Source organism: Carcharodon carcharias, chromosome 12 (assembly GCF_017639515.1).
Source record: "Carcharodon carcharias isolate sCarCar2 chromosome 12, sCarCar2.pri, whole genome shotgun sequence".
Lineage (NCBI taxonomy): Eukaryota > Metazoa > Chordata > Chondrichthyes > Lamniformes > Lamnidae > Carcharodon > Carcharodon carcharias.
Window position 1 is genome coordinate 114,734,517 of NC_054478.1, and position 26,244 is coordinate 114,760,760.

The 26,244-nt window shown below is 42.6% G+C and overlaps 1 protein-coding gene across 1 annotated transcript in view; it reads left to right on the forward strand.

Moving 5' to 3' along the window:
- LOC121284720 (protein unc-80 homolog) overlaps window positions 1–26,244 on the forward strand; it is a 542,332-nt gene that overhangs the window by 289,052 nt on the left and 227,036 nt on the right. Inside the window, exons 27-31 of the mRNA XM_041200272.1 lie at window positions 2,019–2,025; window positions 7,463–7,659; window positions 7,733–7,851; window positions 10,984–11,184; window positions 19,542–19,649. Of these exons, the coding sequence (XP_041056206.1) occupies window positions 2,019–2,025; window positions 7,463–7,659; window positions 7,733–7,851; window positions 10,984–11,184; window positions 19,542–19,649 (632 nt within the window). The remainder of the gene's footprint in view (window positions 1–2,018; window positions 2,026–7,462; window positions 7,660–7,732; window positions 7,852–10,983; window positions 11,185–19,541; window positions 19,650–26,244) is intronic.

A 26,244-nucleotide genomic window follows, 5' to 3' on the forward strand; every position in this document is an offset into this window, starting at 1 on the left:
GAAGTCAAAGGATCAAGTGCTGTTAAAGTCCATGTATCTGCTGTATCTCAGCAGTGTCTCCATGATATGAGCCTCTTCACAGAGTGTATGTGTGCTGCCTTCAGCCAGACAGGTGTCAGACATTTCCAGATGCAATGTGAAGATTTCAGGAGTTCCTCACTGCAATTTGTCATCATCCTTCTGGAATCTTGTGGTAATGGGGGCCTCACGAGTACAGCTGCCTCGCCTGGCTAGTGCGTCTGGCTCATCACCTGCATCCTCCCCTTCCAGGACCTCATCACCCTCATCCCCTTCGACTTCCTTCTTATCAGAGGAGATATGCAGCTCTTCCACCTCCTCATCATCCAGGTCCTCCCTGCTTTGCATCGCTAGGTTATGTAGTTTGCAGCAAGTTACGCTGATGCGTGATACCCCCTGGGGAGTGTACTGGAGTGCTCCACCAGAGCTGTCGAGATACTGGAATCGCATTTTCAGGATCCCTGTGGTGGGCTGCACCAAACTCCGGGTTGCAGCGTGAGCTTTGTTATATCTTCTCTCACCTTGAGTCTGAGGCCACTGCTGGGGCGTCATCAGCCACGTCCTTTGCGGGTAGTCCTTGTCCCTGAGGAGCCAACCCCACAGCCTGTGTTGTCCCTGAAAGATGTCAGGGATTGGACAGTTGCTGAGGGTGTACGAGCCGTGGATGCTTCCGGGGTATCTTGCACAAACCTGCAAGATCCATTTATTATGGTTGCAGACCAGCTAACATTAAGAGAGTAGAAACCATTGCGGTTCACATACTGGACTGCTTGTTGCCAGGAAGATTTAAGAGTACCACATGAGTGTATTCGATGGCACCCTGCACCTGTGGGAGTCTGAAAATCTCACCAAATCCCAGTGCTCTTGCTTCCTGGCTTATCTGATCCCTGTTGAAATTGACAAGTTGTGTGCCTGGCAAACCTCCTGGATACATTTGTGGTTGAAGGCTTGTGAGATCCCACAAAGGAGCCGAGTGGAACCCTGGAAGGAGCCACTGCCGTAGAAATTTGCTAAGGTGGTCACTTTCACTGCCACTGTCAGTGGATGTCCTCCGAGTCCCAGTGGTGCCAAATCCTGCAGAAGGTGGCATATGTGACTGAGCAGTTTCCTTGGCATGCACAGTTGTCGGCGACACTGGTTCTCACTCATCTATAGGTAGCACATGCGCTGTCTATGCACCCTGGGCCTAGTGAGGCACCCACGAACAACGGCTCTCCGGGGTTCATCCTGTGTGTGCAGAGGAGGTCGTGCTGCCCCTTGATCTTCAGGGTTCTGGTTCTCCCTTTGGTGAGCCAGGTGCCTCCATCATATTCTTCTTCATCTTGTCTCCTGCCTATAAGCAATGGGTCAGACAGCAAGATCATCAGGCTCCATGTTACTGATAGCCTCTTCACTGCAGTATCATAGAGAGAGGCGAGGGTCAGCAATTGTCCCCTAAGGACCACTCTTTGTCAAATCATCACCTGCGCTGTCTCTCAAGGCCCCTTTACGCTTGTCGAAAGTCCATGCCACCACATGGATGCCCAGTGTTTAGCGTGCATGAAGTTTGACCAAAGTCCCACTCACCACTGCTCTACACTACATGACCGAGTGGCGACAACATTGGCCGCTCGACTGCAGCCTGAACTTTCATCTCAGGCTCAGGCATTTTCCTAAGCTGGACTGCATGGCTTCATGTTTTGCTTAGACCATGAGGGTGACTTTTCAATGTCCACTTAAACATAATGCAAGGGACTAGGAACGCACCCCTCCATCAGTGTTCCATGGCCACCTGTTTACTGTTAAAGTTTACTGTTTCTTACAAGAAAGTCACCCTGCACTACAAGTTTATTACAATTGATGATGAGGATAAATGGCTCAAGCACTGCATCTTTCCTCTTGACTGTGAGTATTTTGATTTTTAAGGGAAGAAAAGAAAGAAGTATCCTCCCCAGCCATGCCTCTCTTGGGTAGAATTGACCCGTACGACTCATCCACCGAGGACTGGAGTCAGTACATAGTGCCTAGGTTTCTACATTGTGGTGAATGAAATAACAATAGAGGAGAAACAGAAGACAATCCTCCTAAGTGTCTGCAGGAGAAAAATGTATAACCTAATCCGTAGTCTGACGGCCTTGAACGTGCCAAATTCCAGATCCTTCACTGAGCTGGTAGACCTTGTGAAGGCACATTTTCAGCCTATACCATCGGTGATAATGCAAAGATTCAAGTTCAACTCTAAGGTGAGTCAATCACAACATATATCGCAAAGTTAAAACAGTGACTTCGGTGATACTTTAAACAATACGTTACGAGATTGTTTGGTTTGCAGTCTACGTGATGATGCCATTCAGCACTTTTTATTTGCAGAAGTTGAGGTAGACCTAAAGCATGCCATGGACATAGCACTTGCAATGGAGTGTGCTGAGAAGGATTTGCAGGCTTTGAAGAGTGTGCAACATGGCGCCGTTCTGCAGTTAGGGTGGGGACCTGCGGCTGGGCGTGGCACGAAGACCAGGGGGGCTACCAGGAAGTGGGACACCGTCCCTGCTGGTAGAAAATTAAAAAGAAATGTGTTGTGGATGAAATCACGTAACCGAAACCTGTAGATTTAAAGAGGCAGAATGCCACTACTACCACAAAAAAAGGGCATGTTGTTAAACAGGGCAGGGCTAGATCGAGACAACCATTCAGACATCAGATCAAGTTAAATGAAATGCACAATATAGATGAACCAGAAGTTATTGAGGTTGACATTTATTTCCTACACAATTTGAAGGCCAAGGAAACTGAACTAATCACCGTTACACTTCAAGTAAATGGAAAGTTTCTGCTCATGGAGGTTGACACAGGAGCAATGACCACTATGGTCAGAGAACACACCTTTAAATACCTCAGAGAAGGTACGTAGCCATTGAGTTTGGAGAAAACTGCTGCTCAGTTAAAAACATATACCCGTATACCCGTCTGTACCCGTATCAAACAAGCAAAAGACAGCTCAGCTGCCAATTATTGTTGTAACTGGAGAAGGACCTATCTGTAACAAAAACAAAAATAAAAATACCTGGAAAAACTCAGCAGGTCTGACAGCATCTGCGGAGAGGAACACAGTTAACGTTTCGAGTCCGTATGACTCTTCAACAGAACTAAGGAAAAATAGAAGAGAGGTGAAATATAAACTGGTTTAAGGGGGGATGGGACAAGTAGAGCTGGATAGAGGGCCAGTGATAGGTGGAGATTGCCAAAAGATGTCATAGACAAACGGACAAAGAGATGTTGACGGTGGTGATATTATATAAGGAATGTGCTAATTGGTGACATTAAGGGTAGAAAGCAGGACGAGCAAGGTACAGATGGGCCAATCTGTGATTGGTTGAAGGAAATCAAACTAAATTGGTCAGACATTTTTCAGGTCGGGACAGGAGGAATTCCAGAGTTGCTGATAAAGCATGACAGAGTATTCCAAAGATGATTTGGAAAAAATCAAAAATCAAAGGCCTACCAGCTAAAATATACATGGACTCTGAAGCGACACCCCAAGTTTTTAAGGCGAGACCTGTGCCTTACGCTCTAAACATAAAGGTAGATGGGGAATTATGTCGTTTGGAGAAGTTAGGAATAATATAGCCAGTCCAATTTTCAGAATGGGCAGCACCCATAATCCCTGTGCTAAAACCAGCCCAAACCATTCACATCTGCAGGGATTATAAATTAATGGTAAACAACACTGCAAATTCGACAAATATTCAATCCCAAAGATTGAAGATCTGTATGCTAAACTTGCAGGAGGATGATACTACTCTAAACTGGACATGAGTCATGCGTATTAACCGCTCGAGCTGGACAATGCATCAAGAAGTTATGTCACCATAAACACACAAGAGCCTGTACCAATATATACATCTACCCTTCAGTGTGACATCTGCCTGTGTGATTTCCCAAAGAACCATAGAAAGCCTACTACAAGGACCCCCCCGAGTTATAGTGTACCTGGACAACATCCTAATCACAGGATCCACAGAAACAGAACATGTGGCAAAATTGGAAGAGGTTCTGAAGAGACTTTTAGAGGCTGGCGTTCATTTAAAAAAAAAAGAAAAGTGCACCTTCAAACAAAGGAAGTTACATATCTGGATCATGGAGTGGATGCTCAAGTGTGCATCTATTAGAGGAGAAAGTCAAGGCATTCAAAGAAGCACCTTCTACCAATGTCATGGAGCTCAAGTCTTTTTTGGGCATGGTAAAGTATTACGTCAATTTTTGCCTAATCTATCTATAGTGTGAGCCCTTTTACACTCATTATTGAAGAAGAACCACAGATGGTCCTGGATTGCATAGCAAGAGGAAGCCTTCACAAGAGTTTAGAAGCTTTTACACTTGTTTTGTCTGTTAGTGCACTATGACCCAACTAAGGAACTGATACTCATTTGTGATTAATCTCCCTAAGGAGTGGGGGCAGTATTGTCACACAAGATGGAGGATGGATCTGAAACACCGATAGGATATGTAGCCAGAACCCTTTCTGCAACCAAAAAAGGTTACTCACAAATTCAAAAAGAGGGCTTATCTATCATATTTGGAGTAAAGAAGTTCCATCAATTTTTGCACTGTCGACACTTCACCAAAGTGTCAGATCACAAACCACTGTTAGGGTTGTTTAATGAGGATAAGGTAATCCCACTGATAACCTCTGCTAGAGTTCAAAGAGTTCATTTTATCGGCATACGATTACACTTTTACGCACCGTCCAGGTGTGTATATAGCAATGCAGCATCTCCCTTTGCCAGAAAGTATTACACACATTCCAGTACCTCAAGAGGTAGTACTTGTGTTGAATTTCCTGGACTCCTCACCATTCTGCGCAGGACAGATAAAGAATCGGACAAATCAGGATCCAATTTTATCAAGAATCCATGAACAAGTATTATAAGGATGGTCAAATGCACAAGTTCCTGAAGAGTTAAAACCATTCTTTGTATGTGGATCTGAACTGAGTTGTCAAGATGGTATCTTGTTATGGGGAGCAAGAGTCGTTGTCCTGCTGCAAAAAAGAGAACCATTATTGGAGGAACTTCATAGTGTATATCCTGGTATTTTGAAAATGAAGATGCTCGCATGAAGTTATATCTGGTGGCCACACATAAACAGTGATATAGAAAAATGGTGAAACAATGTTTCCAGTGTCAGCAACAGCAGAAGTTGCCCACTTCAGCTCCACTACATCTGTGGGAGTGGCCTGGTAGACTCTGGGTTAGACTGAATATAGACTACATAGGCCCATTTCTAGGTACCATGTTTCTTGTGATTATTGACACACATTCCAAACGGATAGATGTGTTTGAAATGAGATCACCTGTATCATCTGCAACCATTGAAACACCGCCAGTTTGTGTTCATGGTTTATCTGAAGTTATTGTGTCAGACAATGGTACTACTTTTACTAGCACTGAATTCCAAAAACTCATGGACTTAAATGAGATTAAACAAGTCAAAACAGCACCGTACCATCCCTCGTTCAATGGGTTAGCAGAAAGAGCAGTACAAACCTTTAAAACTGGCGTGAAGAAACTAACAGAGGGAACATTAAAAACACAAATTTCAAGAGTTCTGTTCAGCTATTGCACACTCCTCATGTGACCACTGGTTTAACGCCTTCAGAATTGTTAATGAAATGCCAACTTCTTACAAGATTGAGTCTAGTATCCCCTAATTTACAGGGGAAGGTGGAGAGAAACCAGGGTAGTCAGAAAATGAAGTATGATATTTGCAGTAAAGTTCAAGAGTTTACTGTGGGAGAGACAGTTTTTGTACAAAATTTTGCAACTGGACCAAGATGGGTCCCTGGTGCAATTGTCTCAGAAATGGGACCTTTATCTTATCAGATCGAAATGGCAAACAGAATTGATGGAAGCACGTGGCTCATCTCAGAAGTCAAGAAGCCCTCCAACAACCAGTTATTCCACCTGAAATCAAAGTCGAAACTTTGACCCCTGAGGTGCCAGATCGACAAAGAATAGACATATCTGATGTCTCTGTTGAAGAAAATAATTCTGAACTGCCATTGTCAAGGGATGTCCCTGAAGCTGCAGTTCCTGTTCAAGCAGATGCAATGGAAAAACCTCCAGTTGTAGAGTTGCATCGCTCTACCTGAATCCAAAAATCTCCTCAAATACTAACTTTATAATGGCATTAACTGTACATAATTGTATAATATGGGTTAAGATGTTTTGTAAATAAGAGGGTAAAATAAAATTAATAGAGGAATGTAGTAATTGTAAGTTAAACCATTTCTTACTGTTATGGGGATCATGTACAGATGAATCAGCCCTAAGCTTGGGGAATCTTAGGGGCGGAGTTTTATAGCCTTGGTCTTAGAACAAGCATGTAGCTTCATCAGGAGCTCTGTAAATAAAGCTTACCGTTTCTCACAAGAAACCTGTCCTGCACTCCCAAATTTATTACAATCCCTCAGCTCAACCATGACCAAAACCCTATCCATGCCTTTTCCACCTGCAGCCTTGACTATTCCAAAGCTCTACTGGTTATTGTCCCATCCTTCAGTCTCCATTAATTTCAATTCATCTGAAACTGTGCAGCCAGGTTTCACCCAGTGTTTCCTGCCTTACCTTGACTCTCAAACCCCAAAGCCATCAACTTAAATCCCTTTAAAGCCTCACTGATTCCCCTCTCTATAACCTTCTCCTGGCCTACAACCCTGCAAGAATTCTGTGTTCCTCTGACTCTAGTGTATTTGTGTATCCCCCAGTCCCTTTGCCCCACCATTGATGATCAAGCCTTTTATACATTCTACCACTCTGTCTTTAAACAGCACCCCCAACCACCTCTTGACCAAAATTTTAGTCAGCCTTCCTTATAACTCCTTCTTTGACTTGGTGGCGATTTTTTACACTTCTGTGCAGCACCTTGGGATGATTTCCTATATTAAAGGTATCACCTAAATGAAGATGAACAAAGGGATTTTCTGTAAATATGTTAAGTATGCATTCCCTGATATCACAAATAGTAAGTTTTAGCTATTACATTTTGATATTAATTTAGCTCTGTTCGAGATGTTGATCTCTTCTATCCCCTGGCCAGCTGTACCAATTATGTAGCCATAAGTGAGTTTAAATAAAATTCAACTGAAATAAAGCTAGTATTACACCAATATCATTTAAATGGTTGATTTTGTTTTCAATGGTACTATTAAGGCTCCTTCAGATAGGGTATGGTTTAAGGATTTGAGGTCACTTTTATTTTCAACCTGAAATTAAGAATAATTCTGATCAAGATGCAAAATTACTTGACAAAATAACTTCGCATCTTAATCAGTCCTGTAATCCCGCTTAAACCATAGAATAGCTGCTTAAACTGGTCCAAAGTTCATTGATCAAAACTAGGAAATAATCAGTAGTTTACAGTGTTGCCTTTTTTGACATGTAGTATTCATTTTCTTAGGACTAAGTAGAAAAGTAAGACCAGGAGGTTCACGTCTACTTCAGATTAAGGGGGCACGAAGTTTTCGAGTAAAGAAGGGTGGTTCATTGTCAAGCATACGCCGAGCTGGCAGTTTGAAGAGCACAAAGCTTTCACGGCAGGATTCTGAGTCAGAAAATGAAGAGGTTCTATTGTCACAAAGTCATGACACAGTTACTGACATCGGTAATTTCTCACCATACATTAGCTTCAAGCAAATAGATGATAATTGTATTTAATGTGAAAAGATTGTACTTAGAATTTCTCTCTATTTCACCAGGTAGCCCCTGGAGTACGAGTGAACCTAGTATTGAACCAGAAGGACTGAGCACTTTAGGAACAGAAGAAAACTACCACAGAAACATGACATGGTTACCAGTATGTTTAAAGGATTTTCATTTGTAGTTTCCTTATTTCAGGAGTGCCAAATTTGAAAGTAATTGCTTGTACTCGAGCCAGGAATCATAGTAATGTGAAATAAGGGATGATATATTAATAGATAACTCATGTTTGAATCATTGTTCGTTTTCCAAACACTGACCCTACTCTGAGTATACATTACAGCTTTTACTTTCTACAACAACAGCAACAGTTTATATGTATATAGCACTTTTAATGTAATAAGAGATTCCAATGTGCTTCACAGAGGCATTACAGAACAAAATCTGACCCCGCATAGGGAGATGTTAGTGCATTTGACCAAAACCTTGGTTCAGCCTCATACAGTTGCCAAGGAGTGAGATGGAGTCAATAGCTAGGGAGCAAAATTTGAGGTGGGAACCGAAGAGAATGGCTTTAGTTTTCTCAATATTTAATTGGGAAAAAATTCTGCTCATCCAGTAATAAACATCTGACCATCAGCCTAACAATTTCAAGACAATGGAGGTGTTGAGAGAGGTGGTGCTGGGATATTCCTGAGTGTCAAGTGAATGTGCATGAATGGTGGAAACTAATTTGTTTTTGGATAGTGTTGTCTAGGGGCAGCATGTAGATTGGAAAAGGAGGGGACGAAATATAAATCCTTGGCAGGTAAATGTGCTGGAGCTAGAAGGGCAACTATTGCAGGTGATTCTCTGGCTGTGATTAGAGAAATAAGAATGAAACCAGGTGAATGCTGTACCGCACAATTGAGTGTTGGGAGTGGCATTGGAGGAGAATGGTTTGATCAAATATGTCAAAGGCTACAGACAGCTTGTAAAGGACAAGGAGGAATAGTTTATCTTTATTACAGTCACATAAGATGTCATTTGTAACTTTGATAAGAGACGTTATGGTATTGTGGCAGTAGCAGAAACCTGATTGGAGGGATTCAAACGTGAAATTCTGGAAAAGATTCTGGGCAAGGTTTCATGTTAACAGTGAGATAAATAACCAGTTATTATTTTCTTTTGATAGCTTGAATGTTCCTGCTAATTTTCCTGAGGTAGTCAGAATTTAGAGATATTATAGAAAATATACTGGCCAAGGATGAATAATATAGGATAGAGCACATTTTGGAATTTATCTTTGAGTTGACAGAAGAAATAATTCAGAATCTATAATCAGGATATTAAATGGGTTGTTTTGAATTCACATTGGACTGATGACTGGGGGAATATAACAAGCCTAATGGAGTGGATGGCTTTTTCTTATTCCACACTTAACAGCATATTTATATGGGGGAAAGAAATTCCAATCACAAAAATCACAGAATTGTTACAGCACCGAAGGAGGCCATTTGGCTTGTCCTGTATGTGCTAGCTCTCCGAATGAGCAATTCACCTCGTGCCATTCCCCAGCATGCTCCCTTTAGAATTAAACTCCCTCTTGAATGCCTAAATTAAACCTGTCTTCACCACATTATCAGGCAGCACATTCCAGATCTTACCACCCACAGCGTGAACAAGTTTCTCCACATATCTTCTGTGCTACTTCTGCCAATTACCTTAAATCTGCACTCTCTCATTCTTGATCCTTCCCTGAATATTCCAATGACATCCATGATCAATCCCTGTTAAGTATTCTTAAACCATTAATAAAGAGGCATTGAGGCTCATGGTACTTGAGGTATATTATTGCTGTAGGGTATACTTTCTTCTTTCTGGTGAAAGTTTCTTGCCAAGATCATTTGTTTTTCGATATGGGAAAATATTTTCCAGTGCTCAGACCAGATTTTATCTCTTGGCCTGAATACCAATAAGGCCCATGGGATTAACTAAGAGGTAGAAAACAGAGTTGTTATGAATAAATGTTTTTTGGATCGGAAGGAGAAGTAAAGTGGAGCTTCCCAAGGTTCAGTACTAGGACCAGTGCTGTTTTTGGTTATTAATGACTTGGATTTGGTCGTATGGGACAATTTCAAAATTTGAAGATGGCATGAAACTTGCAAGTGAGGAAAATAGCAATGGATTTCAAGATGACATTGATAAGCTAATGGAATGAACTGACACAGGGCAGATGAAATTAAAAACAGAAAAGTATGAGGCGAAATATTTTCATAAGAAGTACATGATACAAACGACATGGTACAAATGAAAGGGGGGATGGAACAACTGAGAGACCTGGGGCTGTTGTACAAAATGTTTGAAGGTGGCAGGACAGGCTAAAAAGCCATATAGGATTCTAAACTTTATAAATAAAGAGTTAGAGTACAAAAGCCAGGAAATTTGCCAAAATTATATAAAATGCTACCTTGGTCCCCACTGCAGTGTATCCAATTTTGGGCACAACTTGTGAAGGCTATGGAGAGGGTACAAAAGAGAATGGTTCCAGAGATAAAGAATTGCAGTTACAAGGATAGACTGAAGAAATTAGAACAAAGAAGGTGTAGAGGAGATATTATAAATATGTTTAAAATCATGAAGGGTGTTGATGAAGTTAAAAAAAGAGAAAAGATTTCTAATGCTTGAAAGGCCAATCACCAGAGGGCATAGATTTAAGGTGATTGGCAAAAGAACCAGAGATGACATGCAGAGAAATGTTGCAATACCTGTTATGGCGGTGAAAACAAATTCAATAAAAGAACCAAATGCTGGAAATCTGAAATCAAAGCAGAAAATGTGAAAATTATCAGTCGATCTGCCATGAAAGGTTGACCTGAAACATTAAGTCTATTTCTCTCTTCACAGCAGCTGCCAGACCAGCAAAGTGTTTCCAGTGTTTTCTGAAATAGGGTCTATAGTAGCTTTCAAAAATGAATTGGTTAAATACCTGAAGGTGTAAAAACTGCAGGGAAATGGGGTAAGAGCTGAGGAGTGGGATTAGCTGGATAGCTATTTGAAGTAGTCAGTTCAGATACATAGGGCAGAATTTTACGGCGAGCTATTCAAAAGTCCATTGACTTCAGCGGGACTGTAAAATCCTGCCAGCGTAAAATTCTGCCATAGCTTCCTTCTGTGCTGTACCATTGTGTGATTCAATGATTTGTGACAAAGGTGTTCAGCTTTGTGTTGTTATATTTTTCAACTGGTTGTGTATCAGATGAAGCTATTTTCCTGTACTTTCTACTAATGTTAGGTTCCTTTTCTTCAGGTTATGATTTTGTTGTGCAACCAGCAAAGTTTCATCTGCTGTCATGTTGATTACTGTCACCCTCGTTGCTACCAACATCACAGCCGATCTTGTGCTCGGCTTGTGCGGGCAATCAAGCTCCTCTACGGAGACACTGTGGATTCAGTCCGAGATGATGACACTGCAAGCAAAGTAGGCTTGAGGGCCAAGAAATCAAAGGAGGTATTTGTAACTCGTCAGCTCTATTAGCTAAAGTTCTGCCCCCTTTCCTTTTTACTCCTAACTTCCTTATTTTTAATTGTGCTTTCTGACTTTTGACCCTATCATGAAAGTGAACATTATGCTTGTATTAATTTTGTCTCAACTTTCATTATGCATGCAGTTTGAAGGAATGTCGCATTATTGGAGGTTCCACCTGTATTCTTGTTCTGGTGGTTCATCTGTGCGTTAAAGATTCTGTAGCAGTATTCGAAGAGAGAGACAGAAAGTTCTTTTGGTTCTTGGTCAAGATTTCTCCTTCGAAAATCCCTCCAAAAACAGATAATCCAGTCACTCATCTCTACTGTTTGTGTGACCTCCCTGTGTGCAAACCACGCATAATGGTTATGATACTGGACTAGTATTCCTGAGGTGTGGGCTAATGCCCTGGAGACATGAGTTGAAATCTGGCTTCAGGTCCAACATGGACAAGGAAACCTTCTGTTGCTTGCCAATAACCGCCCTCACTTAATTGATGAATCAGTACATTTCTCCATATTGAATATCAATTTGAAGAAGCACTGAGGACAGAGAATGTACTCTGGTTGAAGACTTGAGTATCCATCACCAAGAGTAGCTCGGTAACACCACTGGTGGCCAAGCTGGCAGAGTCGGTGGTGAGAGAACCAGCATGAGAGAAAAGCCTAGTTGACCTTGTCCTCACCAAACTACTTTTGCAGGTACATTTGCCCATGACAGTATTGGTATGAGTGACTACTGCAGTACTTATGGAGACAAAGTCCTGTCTTCACATTGAGGACACCCTCAATCATGTCATGTGGCACTACCGCTATGCTACATGAGATGGATTCAAAATGGATCTAGCTCAAAGATGGGCATCCATGAGATTCTGTGGGCCATCAGCAATGGCAGAATAACATTACACACAATCTGTAATCACATGGCCTGGCATACCCCTCACTCTGCCATTACCATCAAGTATCCTAGTTTAATGAGGAATATAGGAATGTATGCCAGGAGTTAATGCCAGGCATACTTAAAATGAGGTGCCGACCTAGTTAAGTTCTGACACAGGACTAAGATAGATAATAAACAGCAGAAGTGGCATGTTGTAGACAAAGTTAAGCAATGCCACAACTAACACATCAGATTAAAGTTCTGCAGTCCTGACACATCCAGTTGTGAATGGTGCTGGACCATTAAACAACTAACTGGAGGAGGAGGCTCCAAAAATATTCCCATCCTAAATGATATGGGAGTAAGTGCAAAATACAAGGCTGAAACGTTTGCAACCATTTTCAGCCAGAAGTGCCTAGTGGATGATCCATTTTGGCCTCTTCCTCAGGCACCCAACCTCACACGCGCCAGTCTTCAGCCAACTTGATTCACTCTGTGTGGTATCAAGAAATGGCTGAAGGCACTGGATACAGCAAAGGCTATGGGCCCCAACAACATCCCACAGTAATACTGAACACGTGTTCCAGAACTAGCTGTGCCCCTACTCAAGGTGTTCTAGTACAGCTACAACACTGGCACCTACCCGACAAAGTAGAAAATTGCCTAGGTATATCTTGTCCACAGAAAACAGGGCTCATACAATCCGGCCAATTATCACCCCATCAGTCTGCTCTCAATCACCAGCAAGGTGATGGAAGGTGTCATTTATATGCTATCAAGCAGCACATACCAATAAATTGCTCACTAATGCTGAGTTCAGCTCCAGACCACATTACAGCCTTAATCCAAACATGGACAAAAGAGCTGAACTCCAGAGGCGAGATGAGAGTGACTGCCCTTGACATCAAGACAGCATTTGACAGAGTATGGAATCAAGGAGCTGAGAGTAGTGTCCTCAATCCAACCACTTTCAACTGCTCCGTCAATGATCTTCCCTCCATTATAAGGAGATGTTGGCTGATGACTGCACAATGCACAGTTCCATTTACAACTCTGCAGATAAAAACACAGCGCAGCCTGCATACAAGATCTGGACAACATTCAGGCTTGGGCTGATAAGTAGCAAGTAATATTCATGTTACACAAGTGCCAGGCAATGACCATACCCAACAAGAGAAAGTCTATTCACCTCCTTTTGACATTCATTGACATTACCCACCATCATCATCCTGGGGTTACCATTGATCAGAAACTTAACTGAATAAGCCTCAAAAATACTTTGGCTACAAGAATAGGTCAGAGGCTCAGAACTCTGTGGTGAGTAACTCACCTCCTGACTCCTCAAACCCTCTCCACCATCTTCAAAGCTTAAGTTAGGAATGTGATGGAATACTTCCCACTTGCCTTCCTGAGTTTAGCTCCAACAACACGCAAAAAGCCATCTAAACTACATGGAATACAGTGATTCAAGAAGATGCCTAACAATCAGCTTCTTAAAGGAAATTATGGACGTCTAATAAATGTTGGTCATGCTAGCAATACCCACATCCCATGAACAAATAAAGAAAAATGATAGCAAGATGCACCTAGGTGCTCTCAATCTCACCTAATCATTCCATTGCCAAGGTAATATAGTCCACTTAAGCTCCTCCAATCATGTTATTACTATAACTGCAGTGACCTGGTCAACATGGCCCAGACCATTAGGCACACAGGTTAAGTTTCTGATCTGTGGAGAGATTTTTGCCTTATACCTGCTTCACAATGCATCCCTGCTCAGCAGTAAGCCATTTCAATTTGCAGAATCACAGAATGGTTATAGCACAGAAAGAGGATATTTGGCCTGTCATGTCTGTGCTGGCTCACCAAAGGGGCAATTTACCTAAGCCCCATAGCCCTGCAGATTCTTCCTCTTCATGTGCTGATTATATACTGGTCCCACAAACAGCCCAGAACATATGCAAGTTCTGTGAAATCCATTCTCACGCAACTCTCCTGCTCCTTAGACTAATTTAACCATCTTTTCTCAATACCCGCACTCTTGTAATAACAGACAAATCATCATCTTGTTAGCTTTGATTTTGACTCCAACACTGCCCACTTCTGGCTCAGCCAATCTGCCACTGAAATCTTTATTCATACCCCTGCTACCTCCAATTTTGACGATTCCAAAGTTTTCCTGGCTGGCATCCCATCTTCCACCCGATATAAATTTCAAATAATCAAAAACTCTTCTGTATCCCAGGAGCTGGCCCATCACTTCTGCTATTGCAGTCCCTGACTGTCTCATGTTTATAATTCTCATCCTCATGTGTTAATGCTTTCCATGGCCTCAATTCACCCCTCCCTTTCTCTGTCTCTCTACAAGCCCCATCCCTCAAGGACTTCCTGTTTCTTGGAGGAAAGCCCCTTACCTCCATTGGCTTAATCATTGACGGCTGTGCCGTCAGCTGCCTAGGTCCAATGCTCTAGAATTCTGTCCCTAAACTCCTCATGCTCTCTACCTTCCACTCATCATGAAAGACCCTCCTTAAAACTTGCATCTTTGACCAAGCTGCTGGTCAGTCTCCAAATAGCTCATTCTTTGGCTCAGTGTTCATTTTTCCCTTATGTCTTTTTGAAGCAACTTAGGAAGTTTTCCCACATTAAAGACACTAAATAAATTCAGTTATGAAAACAAAAACTGCTGGAAAAACTGAGCAGCTCAGGCAGCATCTGTGGAGAGAAACAAAGTTAACATTTCAAGATGATGATCTTTCATTAGTACCCTTCATCACCCACCCGCTATTTAATCCAGGCCATAATCTTGTGCACCTCTCCCCTCAGTCTCCTTTGCTTCAAATGGAACAAACCCAGTTTCCCGATACTAACCTTGCTAAAATTCCTCATCCCCGGAACCATTCTAGTAAAATCTCCTCTGCATCCACTCAAGGACTTTCACATGACCAGAACTGGATACAATACTCTATTTGTAGTCCAACTAGAGCTTTATAAAGGTTAAGCATAACATTGCTGCTTTTGAACTCAATACCTACATCTAGGAAGCCTATGATTCTATCTGCTTTGTTAACTACTCTTAATATGTCTTTCCATCTTCAAAGATCTATGCACATGAAAGCCAAGTGCATCTGTCCCTGCACACTCTTTAGAGCTGTGCCATTAAATTTACATTGTCTCTCCCTATCCCTTCTGACAAAATGCAGCTCATACTTGTCTGTATTAAATTCCAGCTGCCACTTGTCTACCCATTCTGCTAACCTTTCTATGCCCTCACTGTTTGTCATACCTCTGACCATGGTATCATTGGCAAATTTTGAAAATTTGCTCTGTGTTCCAGTATCCAAGTCATTTATATATGTATAGGCAGTGGTCACAGCACTCAGCCTTGAAGTACCACTGTCTTTCACCCTCCAGTCGAAAAACAACTATTTACCTCAACTTGCTATTTTTTGCGCTTAAGCCATTTTTTAATACAAGTTGACACTGACCTCTCTATTCCATGAGTCTCTTTTTTTAACCAGCCCTTTATGTGGCGCTTTGTCAAACACTTTCTTAAAATCCATATAGATAGCATTGACTACATTTTATTCATCAACATTCTCTTTTATTTCAACAAAAAATTTAGCTCAGTCAAACACAATCTGCCTTTTTCAAATCCAAGTTAGCTCTCCTTAATTATCTCAAGCTTAGCCAAGTACCAGTTTCTTTTCTTTTTCCTGATAATTATTTATTAAACCTTGGCCACCACTGATATTAAACTGACCGGCCTGTCGTTACTTGGACTGTCCTTACATCCTTTCTTTAATAAGGGTGTCACATTTGCCACTCTCCAATCCTCTGGCACTCCCCACACCATCCAACCCCTCCCCACCCTAGGAATATTGGAAGATTATGGAAAATCTTTCTGCTATCTGCACACACCATTCAGATAGCAACATGGAATGCAAGCCATTCGAATCAGGTGACTTATCCACTCCAAGCATAGCCAGCCTTTTCAGTACATTCCGCCTATCAGTTTTCCATTACCTCTATTTCTATCATCTCTCTTTCCACCAATGTTTTCACAGAATCACACAGTGCAGAAGAGGCCCTTCGGCCGATCAAGTCTGCACCGACACGTGAGAAACACCTGACCTGCCTACCTAATCACATTTACCAGTACTTGGCCTATAGCCTTGAATGTTATGGTGTGCTAAGTGCTCATCAAGGTACTTTTTAAAGGGTGTGAGGCAACCCCCCTCCACTACCCTCCCAGGCAATGCATTCCAGACCATCACCACCCTCTGGGTAAAAAAGTTTTTCCTCACATCCCCCCTAAACCTCCTGCCCCTCAACTTGAACTTGTGTCCCCTCGTGACTGACCTTTCAACTAAGGGGAAAGCTGCTCCCTATCCAACCTGTCCATGCCCCTCATAATCTTGTACACTCGACCAGGTCGTCCCTCAGTCTTCTCTGCTCCAACAAAAACAACCCAAGTCTATCCAACCTCTCTTCATAACTTAAATGTTTCATCCCAGGCAACATCCTGGTGAATCTCCTCTGCACCCAGTGTAATCACATCCTTCCTATAGTGTGGTGACCAGAACTGCACACAGTACTCCAGCTGTGGCCTCACCAAGGTTTTATTCAACTCCAACATGACCTCCCTACTTTTGCAATCTATGCCTCAATTGATATAGGCAAGTGTCCCATATGTCTTTTTCACCACCCCACTAACATGCCCCTCCGCCTTCAGAGATCCACAGACACACATGCCAAGGTCCCTTTGTTTCTCAGAACTTCCTAGTGTCATGCCATTCATTAAATACTTCCTTGTCAAATTACTCCTTCCAAAGCGTATCATCTCACACTTTTCAGGGTTAAATTCCATCTGCCACTTATCTGCCCATTTGACCATCCCGTCTATATCTTCCTGTAGCCCAAGACACTCAATCTCACTGTTAATCACCTGGCCAATCTTGATGTCATTCGCAACCTTACTGATCCTACGCCCCACATTCTCATCTATGTCGTTTATATAAATGACGAATAATAGGGGACCAAGCACAGATCCCTGTGGTACGCCACTGGACACTGGCTTCCAGTCACTAAAGCAGCCTTCTGTCATCACCCTCTTTCTCTTACAACTAAGCCAATTTTGAATCCACCTTATCAAATTATCTTGTATCCCATGTGCTTTTGCCTTTTTTATAAGTCTCCCATGTGGAACTTTGTCAAAGGCTTTGCTGAAATCCATATAAACTACATCAACTGCACTACCCTCATCTACACAATTGGTCACCCCCTCAAAAAATTTGATCAAATTTGTTAGGTATGACCTCCCTCTGACAAAGCTATGCTGACTATCCCTGATCAAACATTGCCTCTCCAAGTGGAGATAGTTTCTCTCCTGCAGAATTTTCTCCAATAGTTTCCCTACCACTGATGTGAGATTCACTGGTCTGTAGTTCCCTGGCTTATCTCTACAACCCTTCTTAAATAGCGGAACCACATTAGCTGTTCTCCAGTCCTCTGGCACCTCCCCTGTGGCCAGAGAGGAATTAAAAATTTGGGTCAGAGTCCCTGCGATCTCCTCCCTTGCCTCCTTCAGCAATCTGGGACACAAATCATCTGGACCTGGAGATTTGTCCATTTTTAAGCCTGCCAACACCTCCAGTACCTTGTCACTCCCTATATCAATTTGCTCAAGAACCTCGCAGTCTCTCTCCCTGAGTTCCATGCCTTCATCCTTATTCTCTTGGATGAAGCTCGATGTGAAGTATTCATTCAACACTGTACTGATGTCCTCTGGCTCCACCCGTAGATTGCCCCTTTGGTCCCTAATGGGCCCTACTCTTTCCCTAGTTATCCTCTTCCCATTTAGTCAGCATTCTCTTCCTTAGTAAACACCAATACAGAGCGCCAATTAATTATGCTAGCTTTGCCCAGTACCTCAAAGTGTATATTATCCTCTTTGTCCGTAATAAGCTCCACTCCATCTCTTCTACCAGCATGTAAATAGTAAGCGAATAGTCAGGTTTTTGGGCCCCTTTTATGTTAACTGCCATTCTATTCTCATGTTCTCTCTTTGCTAGTCTTTTTTTCCTCTTCACTCCCCTTTCACTCCCCCTCTTAACTTATTTTATTTGGCCCAGCTCTCATTTAATGAATTCATATGACATGCTGCTCTTTTTTTTTGTTTTATCAGATTCTTTATCACCCTTGACATTCAGGGAGCCCTGGCTTTGCTTTCCCTACCTTCCACCCTTGTTGGAATGAATCTAGCCTGTACTGAAACATCTCCTCCTTAAAGGTCATCTATTGTTCTGTCACCATTTTTCCTGTCGGTCCTTGGTTCCATTTTACCCAGGCTATATCGCTTTCATTGCATTGAAGTTAACCGTCTTCAAGTTTAGAATTTCAACTTTAGATTGTCCCTTGCTCTCTTCCATTACTAATCTAATCCTCCTGTTTCTTACTCTTTACTCTAACATTATCCTATTTGATTGGTCCATTCCTTCTGAGGTGTAACCTGTCTCTTTTGAATAGATGCCTCCTGTCCCAGAACTAGGTCACAATGCCCCAAGAATCTGAAGCCGTCCCTCCCACACCATGCCTCAAACCACACCTTCATCCTCCCTATTGTCCTATTCTACCCTTGCTAGCTCATTGCATGGGGAGTAATCCAGAGATTACTACCTTCAAGGTCCTATTCTTAACTTCCTTTCTTGCCCTTGAAGGTTTGATCTCTCTATGTCATTGGTACTGACATGTGCTACAACTTCTGGCTCGCTCTCATCTCCCTGCAGCATACACTTCACCCTCTGCATAATATCCTTTACCCTGCCACCAGGGAGGCAACACACCATGTGGGACTTATGCTGACAGTTATAGAATTGCCTCCCTGTCCCTCTAACTATAGAATTTCCTAAAACGACTGCATTTCTACACTTTGCATATCCCTCTTTGTGCAGTCCCTTTCCCATAGGTGCCATGGTCTGGACTGCATTCCTTCAAGGTGCTGTCATTCCCAGCGGCCTCCAGTGGTGAGTACCAGTTTGAGAGTGGCACACACTCCAAAGACTCTTGCATTGGCTGCCTCTTCTTACCCTTCTGGATGCCCACCCAGCTTCTATCCTGGACTCCCACTGCCTATGAGATGGCCACTTGCTCAACCATGAGATCCAGGAAACATTTAACCTCCCTGATGCTGCACAGTGACTACTGCTGCTTGGAAATCCAGAGCTGTTTTAGAATGAGAAGGCTGAAGGGTGTGGGTTGTTCAACAAATACACCTTAGTTCCCCTTTCCTTCATGAATAACAAATAAATGTTGTTGTCCTTGTATTTGTTGGTAGAAAAAGCAGTCCATTAATAGATTGTTAACAATTGTTATTTATGCAAAAGCAATACCAACAGCAGACATTCTAAGCTATCAACTTTAAAGTGCAGTTAAATATTTATTGATTAGCTTTTCCTCTCCAGTGTTCTGAAAAGTCATGCCTTCGTACACCTTCTTTGAAAAAAAGAATCCCTGTTACAAGTTTGGAAGGAAAAAAGGATTCTGGAATGTTGAAATACATTAGGACTCAGGTATGGTTATGAAGTTATTTGCTGCTTTTGCTTTTACTCTGGGGCTAAAATCTGATGCATGCATGTTATCATTCTAATTTATTAATGATAACTTATTCAAGGTACAAAAATTGGTCCATTTTTCCCACTCAGAAAAAATCCCTTGCAGCACTGTAGTGTTCTAGCACATCAAATTTATAATTCTCACTTGTCTTTCAATGCTCCCCATGGTCTAGGCTCACCCCTGGCTATTTCTGCTACCTCCTCCAACTCCACAAGAACCCACCCCACCCCACCCCCTCCCAGGACAATCCCAATCTATATTCAGGGCCACTCCCTTGATCTTGCATGACCTCATGACTCTTGTCATTTCAATCTCAGATAAGGATATTTCTGATCACTTCCTTGTATTGTTATCTAACCCCCTCACAACCCTACTTCATTTTTTGTGTCTGACCATGGGAAAATGTTCTCTACCAGTTTGCTTACAACTGTTCATTCATGATCCCACTGTCTAGCCCTTGGCCCTCCCTTCACCATATTTCTGCTGCTACTGATCTGCTCAACCACACAATCACTTCAACGTTTGATGACCTAGACCCCATTAAAATCATTACACTCTTTCACCATGGCTGTTCCTCCTAGTATAGCCCTTATCTCTGCTTCCCTTAAGTCTAACGGATGCAGACTTGCACGGCTATGGTGGACAATTGGTTCAGCCATCCACCGCTGTATTTGGTTAGACCACATAAAGCACCACCAGGTCCTGGTCTCATCTGCCAAAACTGCTCACAATTCCTGGATCATTCTAAACTGCAAAGATAACTCCTGGCTTATTTTCTGCACTACAATCCTCTTAAACCCCTCTCCCCTGCCTCCCCAACCCTCAGTTCAAACGTTATGTGTGAAGAGCTTACTGATTTCATTATCACTAGTTTGAGGCCATCCTTTGCCATCTCCTTTGCTTCCCCTAGCCCGCTGGCCCAAACTTCCTTTAAGATTGCAACCTGTTTTAGTACTGAAGTTGCATCATTCTCTAGTTTCTCTTCCATCTCCCCTCATGCCCTCTCTGAGCTCATCTTATTCATGAGACACACCTTCTGCTCCTTTGACCCTATTCCCACTAAACTACTGATCAACTAACTTCCCTTCCTGCTCCCATAGCTGATATTGTCAGATACTGTCTCCCTCTCCTAATCTGTCATCGTCATCCCTCCCCTCAAAAGAACAACCCTTGACCTCTATGTCCTTGCAAACAACTGCTCCATCTCTAACATCCCTTTCCTCGCCACAGTTCTTGGATGCATTGTCACCTCCCAAATCTATACCCACCTTTCCTGGTACTTCATGTTAGAATCCCTCCAGCTAGGCACCCAGCCCTGTCACAGTCTTGAAACAGTTCAAATCAAAGTCACCTATCCCTCCTCAGCCTTCTCAACCTATGTTTAACACATGTGACCACACAATCCTCCTTCAATTTCTCTCTATTGTCATCCAGCTGGATGGAACTGAGTTCACCTGGTTCCATTCTTCTCTAATGAATTAAAGCCAGAGGAACATGGGAACAAGAATAGGCCAGTTAGGCCCTCAAGTCTATTTTTCCATTTAGTGAGATCATGGCTATTGTTCGACCAACTCCATATACTTATCTTGTCCTTAAATATCATTAATTCTTTTAGATAACAAAAATCTATCAACCTCAGATTTTAAATTACAATTGATCTAGCATTAATTGCTGTTTGCAGGAGCGTTTCAATCTTCTACTACCTTTTATGTGTAAAAGTATTTTATAATTTTACTCGTGAAAGGCCTGACTCTAGTTTTTATATCATGCCACTTAGCCCTGGGCTTTCCAACCAGCGAATGTAGTTCTCTCTATTTACCTGATCAGTTCCCCTTAAATCACCAGATAAAGGATCACCTACAATGGCTTCTCTTCCCACCCACACTTTTACCACTGGTGTTACCAAATGATCTATCCTTGGCCCCCTTCTATTTTTCATTTACATGCTGGCACTTGATGATATCATCCAAAAATTCAGGGTCAGTTTTGATATGTACATTGACAACACCCAGCTCATTCTCACTGCCGCCTCTCTCAACCCCTCCACTGTCTCTAGATTGTCAGACTGCTTGTCAAGCATCAAATACTGGATGAACAGAAAATTCCTCTATTTGACTATTGGGAAGAAAAAGGGTATTGTCTTCAGCTCCCACCACAAACCTTGTTCCTGAGCCATCGACTCCATCTCTCCCTGGCAATGGAATGAGGCTGAACCAGACTATTCACAACCTTGGTGTTATATTTGATGCCAAGCTGAGCTTCCAACCAAATATTCACACCGTCACTAAAACTGCCTATTTCCACCTCTGTAACACCACCTGACCTGGCCCCTGCCTCAGCTCATCTGCTGCTGAAATCTCATGCTATGCCTTCATTACCTCCAGAATTAACCATTCCAATGCATATCTGGCAGGTCTCTACCATCCATAAATCTGAGGTAATTCAAAACTCTACAAGTCTTGTTCATCCATAACCCTTGTGCTCATTGACCTATATTGGTTTCCATTTAAGCTATGCCTCAATTTAAAAATTCTTATCCTTTTTTTCAAGTCCTTCCATGGCCCTTTCCCCCCCCCACCCCATCTTTGTAATCTCCAACTTGACAACCCTCTGATGTATCTGCACTCCTCTCATTCTGGCCTCCTGATTTTAATCTTCCACCATTGGTGGCCGTGGCTTCAACTGTCAAGGCCCTAAGCTCACAAATTCCTTTCCTAAACTTTCCTGCCTCTTTACCTCCCCTTCTTCCTTGAAGGCACTCAATGAGCACAGAAATAGGAGAATAGTGCAGATGAATATGTGGCTTAAGAGTTGATGCAGGAGGGAGGGTTTTAGATTCCTGGATCACTGTGACCGTTTTCTGGGGAAGGTGGGACCTGTACAAGTGGAACAGTCTACATCTGAACCAGAGCAGGACTAACAACCTTGTGGGCATGTTTGCTAGTGCTGTTGGGAGGAATCAAACTAATTTGGCAGGGGGAGGGGACACAGAAAGTTAGCAGAATAGGGACACATCATAATACAGTAAAACAATCATGTCAGGGGGAGTACAGCTGTATTAAGTTTCAAGGGGGGTAAGGCAAGGCTGGATGGCCTCTACTTTAATGCCAGGAGTATTACAGGTAAAACGGATGATTTAAGGGTGAGGATTGACACGTGGAATTGTGATATAGTAGCCATCACAGAGTTGAGTAAAGGGCAGGATTGGCAGCTCAGCATTCTGAGATATAGAATCTTTAGGCGAGACGGGAGGATGTAAAAGAGGAGATAGAATTGCATTATTAGTTAAGGAGTCAGTTACTGGAGAGATGATATCTTGTAGGGGGCATCGAATAAAGCTTTGTGGGTAGAGCTTAGGAGTAAAAAAGGGGCAGCCACATTGTTTATTGTAGACCCCCCAGATAGTCAATGGGAATTTGAGGAGCAAATATGTACACAATTTGCGGAGGTGTGTAAAACAATAATAATAGGGTAATTATGTTAGGTGATGTCAACTTTCCCCACATTAATTGGGATAGACATAGTGGTAAGGGCTTGTATGGAGTGGATTTCTTGAAATGTGTACAGGAGAACTTCTTAGGTCAATATTTAGAGGGTCCAACAAGGGACTGTGCATTGCTGGACCTAATTCTGGGGAATGAAACCGGATAGGTGGCTGAGGTGGTGGTGGGCGAGCATTTTAGTGATAGCGACCACAACATAGTACAATTTAAGCTTGTTATGGACAGAGAAATAGACAAGTTGCAAAAAAATGTTTTGGTTTGGGGAAGAGTGGATTTCAGTAAAATAAGGCAGGATCTGGCCAAGGTAGACTGGGAATAGCGACTTATGGGGAAATCTACAGAAGAGCATTCAAAAAGGAAATGGGGAAGGTACAGGCTCATCATGCTCCCTCTAGGGTGATAGGAAGAAGTAACAAGCCCAGAGAACCATTGATGATCAGAGACATTCAGGATACAATCAGAAGGAAAAGAGAGGCTTTTAACAGGTACAAGGGGAGTAAATCAGCAGAGGCATTAGTGGAGTACAGAAAGTGCAGGGTGGAGCGTAAAAATGCAATTCGGAGAGCAAAGGGAATATGAGAAAGCTCTGGCTGGTAAAAGTAGGGAAAATCCTAAGATAATCTATAAGTATATCAATGGGAAGAGGATAACCAGGGAAAGAGTAGGGCCCATTAGGAACCAAGGGGGCAATCTATGGGTGGAGCCAGAGGACATCAGTAGAGTGTTGAACGAATACTTCACGTCCATCTTCACCCAAGAGAATGAGGATGAAAGTATGGAACTTGGGGAGAGAGACTGCGAGGTTCTTGAGCAAATTGATATAGGGAGTGACAAGTGGCAGGCTTAAAAATGGACAAATCTCCAGGTCTGGATAATTTGTGTCCCAGACTGCTGAGGGAGGCAAGAGAGGAGATCGCAGGGGCTCTGACCCAAATTTTTAATTCCTCTCTGGCCACGGGGGAGGTGCCAGAGGACTGGAGAACAGTTAATGTGGTTCTGCTATTTAAGAAAGGTTGTAGAGATAAGCCAGGGAACTACAGACCAGTGAATCTCACGTCAGTGGTAGGGAAACTATTGGAGAAAATTCTGAAAGAGAGAATATATCTCCACTTGGAAACGCAAGTTTGATAAGGAATAGTCAGCATAGCTTTGTCAGAGGGAGGTCATGCCTAACAAATTTGATTGAATTTTTTGAGGAGGTGACCAGGTGTGTAGATGAGGGTAGTGCAGTTGATGTAGTTTATATGGATTTCAGCAAAGCCTTTGACAAATTTCCACATGGGAGACTTATAAAGAAGGCAAATGCACATGGGATACAGGGTAATTTGATAAGGTGGATTCAAAATTGGCTTAGTTGTAGGAGACAGAGGGTGATGACAGAAGGCTGCTTTAGTGACTGGAAGCCAGTGTCCAGTGGCATACCACAGGGACCTGTGCTGGATCCCCTATTATTCATCATTTATATAAACGGCATAGATGAGAATGTGGGGGGTAGGATCAGTAAGTTTGCGGATGACACAAAGATTGGCTGGGTGATTAACAGTGAGGTTGAGTGTCTTGGGCTACAGGAAGATATAGACGGGATGGTCAAATGGGCAGATAAGTGGCAGATGGAATTTAACCCTGAAAAGTGTGAGATGATACACTTTGGAAGGAGTAATTTGTCAAGGAAGTACTTAATGAACGGCATGACACGGCATGGTGAAAAAGACATATGGGACACTTTTATCAATCAAGGCATAGATTACAAAAGTAGGGAGGTCATGTTGGAGTTTAATAGAACCTTGGTGAGGCAACAGCTGGAGTAGTTCTGGTCACCACACTATAGGAAGGATGTGATTACAGTGGAGGGGGTGCAGAGGAGATTCACCAGGATATTGCCTGGGATGAAACATTTAAGTTATGAAGAGAGGTTGGATAGACTTGGGTTGTTTTTGTTGGAGCAGAGAAGACTGAGGGGCAACTTGATCAAGGTGTACAAGATTATGTTGTTCCCATTCATTGAAGGGCCAGTCATGAGGGTACACAAGTTCAAGTTGAGGGGCAGGAGGTTTAGTGGGGATGTGAGGAAAAACTTTTTTACCCAGAGTGTGGTGACGGTCTGGAATGCGCTGTCTGGGAGGGTAGTGGAGGTGGGTTGCCTCGCATACTTTAAAAAGTACCTGGATAAGCACTTGTCACATCATAACATTCAAGACTATGGGCCAAGAGCTTGTAAATGGAATTAGTTAGGTAGGTCAGGTGTTTCTCATGTGTCGGTGCAGACTTGATGGGCCGAAGGGCCTCTTCCGCACTGTGTGATTCTGTGAAAACCGTGGAGGACAATAGTTCCATGGTACATTCTCCATGGCAATGTCTTGACCAATCAGAGTCAACTTGCCAACCAATCAGCTCCCTTTTATCATGCAGTATAAATTGTTGCTGTTCCTCCTTTTGAAATTTGACATTCTTGTGTCTGTCCTGATGTGTGCATGATGAAAAGCTTCGACAGCATCTCTTTTTTCTCAGCAATAATCAATAGAGGTCTCAGGTGCCAATATGTGAAGGTTGGATTTACCAACCTGCAAAGTATTAGTGCTGGGTTGCTGACAAGCATCATACGGGACTAACCTTATTTCATTTATACCATTATGTCTGTTCTTCTATGGATCGCTGATGATGCAGAGAAAGTGACCAGTGTTAGTGGTATGGCAGGAAGAGTCTGTCTGAGACTGCTGTCTTCCAGCTCCTACACAGCCCCCAACTAACCTCCTACAGTGTCAGCAAATGTGGCTGAAAAGATACAAGGGCATACTGTTTGTGCAGCAGCACAAGAATTCCATCACCCATCTTGGAACTCAGTTCGCATGTAATATAGGCCGCCTCAGTCCCTAGAAATGCAGCAGCCATGTACCTCACAAACTTCTGACACGCAGACAGCACCTAGGAGAAGCGGAAGGTTATAAGGTTATAGGTAAGAGGTCACAGATTACATGATGGCACCAAGGAAGAATACTAGAAGCCTGCAAGATTACTTTTTGTTATTCACAATAAAATCCAAATTGGAATG